The 6,043-nt window shown below is 50.6% G+C and overlaps 1 protein-coding gene across 1 annotated transcript; it reads right to left on the reverse strand.

Moving 5' to 3' along the window:
* Nucleotides 1-890: 890 nt before the first annotated feature.
* Nucleotides 891-4,472, reverse strand: LOC123048379 (probable ubiquitin-conjugating enzyme E2 23). The gene is made up of 4 exons (XM_044471494.1): nt 2,877-4,472; nt 2,615-2,755; nt 1,903-2,382; nt 891-1,770 (listed from the first exon to the last, which is right to left on the reverse strand). Exons 1-4 carry the CDS (start codon nt 4,374-4,376, stop codon nt 946-948), a joined length of 2,946 nt encoding a protein of 981 aa, XP_044327429.1. The 5' UTR covers nt 4,377-4,472; the 3' UTR covers nt 891-945.
* Between the last annotated feature and the right edge of the window lie 1,571 nt (nt 4,473-6,043).

Raw genomic sequence — 6,043 nt, forward strand, 5'->3', positions numbered from 1 at the left:
TCACAGATCTAGGTCTCCTCTTCCTTCTACAACACTTACATTTGAGCTTGGGATCCAAGACTATAATGATGATGGCAGGACTGACATTGGAAACCTCTTCTTCGCAGTGGACCCATACGCGTGCAACCAGGTCATAACCCACACCATGCCCACAAGATACGACCGCGACATCGACGTCACCTTCGTGCCCATGTACCGCGCCATACAGGCCAACATGTGTGTTTCAGCCTCGGTCTTCTAACGCCCGGCACCACTGTTTACTACATCTACGGCGAGATCACCGCGCACCATGAGCTCTACGGAGACGGGAGTGTCATGCTGTTTTTCCGTCAAGAGGGGGACGGAGCAGAGGTTGTCGGCGGCAAAATCCCACTGCTGCGGCCTTGGGCGGTTGTTCCGATATACTTGAGACTTGAGGTTGCAACCGATCCTGGGCATGGTGCTGACGGTCGTACCATCTCCTTCAAGGTGATCTTACCTTCTACGGTGCCCAGTATGAGAAAGCGATTTGCCATGCCGACTATGGTGCTACAATGGAGATTGCAACCGGCAATTTTTTTCCGTGCAGAGGGAGGGATAATCATGATGCGTTGTAGGTTAACGTTGTTGGTACATATTATTAAAAGGGCCTGTGCTTTGCAAACGGGTACTTTTGATTCTTATACTTGGGTGTAACTGAAATAATTTGGTATTTTCTCCTCTAATAATAAATAATAAATGAAAATAAAATATAAGTTTGGTTTCTAAAAAGGAAACATAAATTAAAAAATGGAGAGCCCGTACTTTAACTATTTACGAATGATATAAAATAAATATTAACAGTAAAGAGGCATTTATCACTAGTTGGATAAAGTCACAATGATAATGCAAAAATTATACATACATGGCAATACAAAAATGTATATACTAGACATGCGCAACCAAAGGACTACTGCACTTGATGATCTAGTAAGCACGTTGCACTCCATCGCCGCCGATAAGCAGGTCATGCAGCTCGTGGAACTTGTCACACTCACACCCCTCGGCGCCAATCTCTGCTAGTGCTGCCACGAGCTTTGGCAACACGTTGGAAAGCGCCAGTCTTAACCCGGTCGAGCATGATCTATCCTCCTTACTTCCTTTGGTGGCGCATGAATCACCATCGAGCATGCCAACTACACACCCTCTTAGGTATGCCTCACATGCTCGAAGAATGAACCTCCCCCGGCGGCAGAAGTGATCCTTGACGAATCCCTCAAATCCACTTGGCGGCCGTCGCAACAGGTGGAGCATGGTCCGAAGGGTGAGCAAGTAAGCATTTTCATTGTATGGCAATGCATTGCGGCATCCCTCTGGCTTGTAGACTAGGCTTTGATAACCGGCCTCATTGTAGTATGGTTGGTCGTTGAGTATTAGACCCTGGATAGAGACGGCGACCTGCAGGAGACTGGATGTAGCTGGTGACCAGACTTCAGATGCCTCTCCACCAAAGGTGTTGAGAAGGCTGAGGCACACTGTGCCAGAGTTGTAGAGGTTGGGGTTGAGGCGGAGACCGAATGAGTGGTAGTACACCATCGGAGGCACATCAGGATACGATGGCGGCAGGTGCAGGTCGAAGAAGAAGATCCCGTCGTGGTAGGGTGTCCCGCTCGCACCAACTATCACGGCCCTGAGCAGGTCCATGCGATCCTCGAACACTCGCACATATATGGTGTCTGGCAAGTTGTTGTTCTCCAGTATTTTCCATTCCTTTTGCACTGCTTTGACCCACCTCTTTCCACCACTAGGGCCCTGAAAAAGAACAGTAAAATTTCATGTCCTGATGTTGAATTAAGGTGAGTTTTACAAATTCAAGTAAAATCTGAAATCCAAGCCTTATAACTGGAAACAGAAAAGAAATGTAATTTTGGGTGGTGAACCCACCTGCCCCACGTTGTCGATGTAATGGTGATCAAGAGGGCTATGCGTAACATCAAAATATGGGAAGTGAAACTGATCTTCATCACCGGTGGGGTGTTCAATATTTTTGACCTTCTCGGCACAGCCATCATCATCAGCACATGTGTCGTTGCTGGTTAGTGCAGCCGGTATGGCGTGAATCGCATCATGATTGCTTGTACTGTGATGACCATCAGGTACAGCCACATGAGCTCCCTCATTGGCCGTCCCTCCAGCTAATTCCGAACCAAGTGACGACGACAACAACCTATTGCCAAAATATCTCATAGTTTGAGCCAACACTTGGCGTGCCAGTTGGGACATATACTGGATGATAGCAACCTTCCGGCTTGCTTTTGTTGCTGCACTTTCATCTTCATCCACCGAATCGTTGTCCTCCTCATTTGCTGAATCAATGTCACCCTGGACGTTGCTACCTTCAGGTGGGTTTTCTTTTTCATTGTACTGCAATCAACATCATAAGTTTATTTAGGAAGCCGCGTCAATTGATTACTAAACAATACTAATATCTTAACAAAAGATTGCAGATAGTTCAGTTCAATCGTCTTTTTGTATTGGGAATGCAGTTCAATCATCATTGATAGTAGAAGTATTAGGTGACTAGGAGAATTGCCTGCAGCTTGCTACAAACCTATATAGATGCATAGTAATGCCAGATAGATGTTTAGGTAGATACCAGACTATTAGCCGAATCCTCATCTTCATGCTCATGGTCGACGCTGTTAACCTCCACCCAGTCGTCGCCGTCACCGACCATTTCAGCCTCTAGTTCCCAGTAGTACAGCTCAGTGACGATTCTAATCTCATCGGGCACCACCTGAAACACAATTGACCAACAAATCCATGAGTGGTTATTGAAACGTGAGCTGAGAAGACCGCAGGTGCAGATACATGCATGTGGTAATAGAAGCTGGAAAAACCATACTGCGGGTGCATACCATTGACACGGTGCTGTCGGCCCACTTGACTTGGACACGCCCATCAACAAGGTCGACAACATGGCCGACCCAAGAAAGATCGGCTGCTGCTCTAACCTCGCTGGCATCAGGATATCCCGACGGTGGCCGGCGTATGACGACATGTCCATAGAAAGCATGGGGACCTGGTTGCAATGCCAAGTCGTAGGCGCTCACGGTGTCGATCTCTGTGGCCTCGTCGGGGCTCGACGACTCTTTGAACCATGACACGCCTACTGTCTGGTCCTCGGAGTTCACGCATCGGACAGTGCCGACGCGCCTGGTCTCAGTAGTCTGTGCACCAGTAGCATTGTCTACGACGGGTACATCATCGGCTGCGGCGTTAGCACCGGGCGCCACGCCGTCGACAACGTAGAACCCCGGGAAGAACTCGTGCTCGCTCGTCATCTGGTAGGGGAGAAGACAAGTGGACGGCACCCCACTCTGCCTCGTGCCGTCCTGCCAGAGCACGTCGACGGTGGTGCGGGTGCTGGCGACGCTCATGGGTTGCTCGATCTCCGCCGGCTGCCTCTGCCGCGTCCGCCTACGCCCATCCAGGTGGAGGAGCTTCCGGTGGTGCATCGTGTTCTCCTCCTTGGGTCCTTGTTCTTGTGTGTCTCGAAGGAAGCAGCGATCCCCGACGCCCCAGTAGCAATCGTAGGCGGAGCAGAAGAAGGTCAAATCGGCAGGATCCTGGTAGGCGGGAGGAGCGGACTCCTGGACTAGCCGCGGGTCGGCGCCGTGGTGCGCAGAGGCGATCCAGTGGACGAGAGCTCCCATGATCAGAACCTTGGCGATGGTGCCCACTTTGCGGCTGGGCTTCCAGTATCCACGAAGCCACCGACAGTACTTGAAGCCGTCCGCCGGCGAGGTGACACGCAGGCCCGGGTAGAAGCTCGATTTCATCCGGTCGCGAAAAATGCGTTTGTTTGTGGCCACGACTGGGCATAGCTTCGTCAACGGCGTGCCGCCGATGACCCTGCAGAGGGCGCCGTCGTCAAACACCACGTCGAGCTCGAGGGGCACCTTGACAACCCGTCCGAGCCACGGCCCGGACACGACAAAGTCGCCGAGGCAGAGCTCCCGGACGCGCCGCAGGCATCCCGGCGCCACCCCGGTCATCGCCATGACCGGTGGCTCCCCGTGGCCGACGAGCTTCACGAGGTCGAGCGTGGTGTTGGATTCCGTGACGACGCCGACCCGACCATGAATATCTGACGCCGACACGACGAACTGGCCACTGCGGAAGTAGCCCCTGTCTATGATGGTGATGTCGCGTGCCTCTGCGGTCTCCATTGTGCCGTCGACACGGAAAATCCTGAACGTGGCAGCTGGGAGAAGAGGTTGGCCGGTGTAGTATAGCCCCGGGAGATGGGCCACCATGCCATGGTCGCCTTTCGGCCCGACCCTCCCGAGGTCACCCTCCTGAATCTGATGAATATTGGTACTAGATGCCAGGGCATCCTCGGCGACGGCGTCCATTGCACCTTGCGGTGTTTACTTCTTCTCGCGCGGGCAGTCGGTTATTTGCTCAGAAAAGCTCCGGCTGCCTGCCGCTTAGGTTTGAGTAGATCGGAATTTCTGATGTTGATTTTGGCACGTACGCAGCTGTATATATTGGTATCTTGGCAGGCATGTTTTTCCGGGAGTTTGAGACTGAGTTGAGGTCAGACTGTACATACAGACATCCGATCCGAGAGGAAGATAAGGTCGGAGCCCGGCCGGAAGTGGGAACGGACTCCCCTTGGGTTTATCTTGGCAGGCATGTTTTTCCTATGCGACCGGGTCGTACAAAGCTGATCGTGCGACCCTCTCCCCAAGGCGACACCTGGCGATACCAATCTCTCCATATCGCCGCCGGTGTGCTCGTCCCCACCGGCCACGGCGATGCTTCTGTCCGCCTCCACTTGCGGCACCGCCGGCGCACTACGCAGGCTGTACGCACTCCTTGGCTGCCAAGCTTCTAGCCGACGGCGACGGTGTGTTGCGAAGCTAGCTCCGTCTTCTCGCCTGGGTTCACTAGATGAGTCAATCAACATTTTCCCTGTGCTCCCTGTACATTGTTGATGCTTAACTTTGAGCTGTAAAAATCTGAACAAAGGTACATCGCTTTCTTCTAAATTTGTTCTCATACAAGATGTGGCCTAAACGAATTTGATGTGCCCCCATGGTCAAGCTGCCGGGGCGCCGAGGAGCGTGGTCGTGGATAGCGCGGAAGAGCTGCGGGGATGGGACACCGGTGCTTCGGGGATAGAGCGAGCAGGAAGAGTTGCAGCGGCGGCGGCGGCGACGGGCGAGCGTGGGCGGCAGCTTCGAGTCAGGAACAAAAAGGGGATTCACATTGCTTTAAGATTCGTTCGTCCAGGTGTCAAGCGCTGGAGAGGGTCTCACGTTTGAGAGCGTACGACCAGGGTCGTATAAGATTTTCTTCCGTTTGACGGCATCCACACGGAGAGAAAATAAAATAAAATGTTTTGGCATATACGCCACCACATGCATTCTTGCGTCAGCATTCATAAAAGTTGCCTATTTAATATATTTTTCTACTCCGGCAATTTTAAGAGTAAAAAGCAACCGTGGTCTATGAACTTGTGTAAAATGTGCACACTATTGGTCACAAACTATTGCAAAACCAGGTCGCACTAGCAAAATACGCATGCGATGCAATGAATCCAACATAAACTAGTACTTGTAAAAAAAGTAGTGATATATACCAAAATTATGTTCCCTGCACAAGTAATTCCCCAACAGCATGCGGGGTATCATATTTGATTAGTAGTCCCTCGTTTCATATTCCTTGCGTTCAAGTTTGAACTAGAACCACGACAAGAATTATGGAATGGAGGGAGTACGTGGAACATAAATCTGTACATTGTAGTGTATTGATACATTGAGTTAATAGAGCCTAGTACCCTAAAAAAAGAATTAATAGGGACGCGGAGGAATTGATCCCGAGCTCATATGCTCCCGCATGAACAGTAAAATTGAAAAAATATCGAAAAAAATTCAAAAAATTCCAATTTTTTTTGGGAGAAACATTGACAAAAGTTCTAAGTGCCTGCAAAAATTCGTCGTGAAATCACATTCCTAGAAGGCATGGCAAAAAAAAAAAACAAAAACAGTACTCTGAAAAAGCTACTTTCAAAAGC

The sequence above is a fragment of the Triticum aestivum genome, chromosome 2D (genome assembly GCF_018294505.1).
Source record: "Triticum aestivum cultivar Chinese Spring chromosome 2D, IWGSC CS RefSeq v2.1, whole genome shotgun sequence".
NCBI lineage: Eukaryota > Viridiplantae > Streptophyta > Magnoliopsida > Poales > Poaceae > Triticum > Triticum aestivum.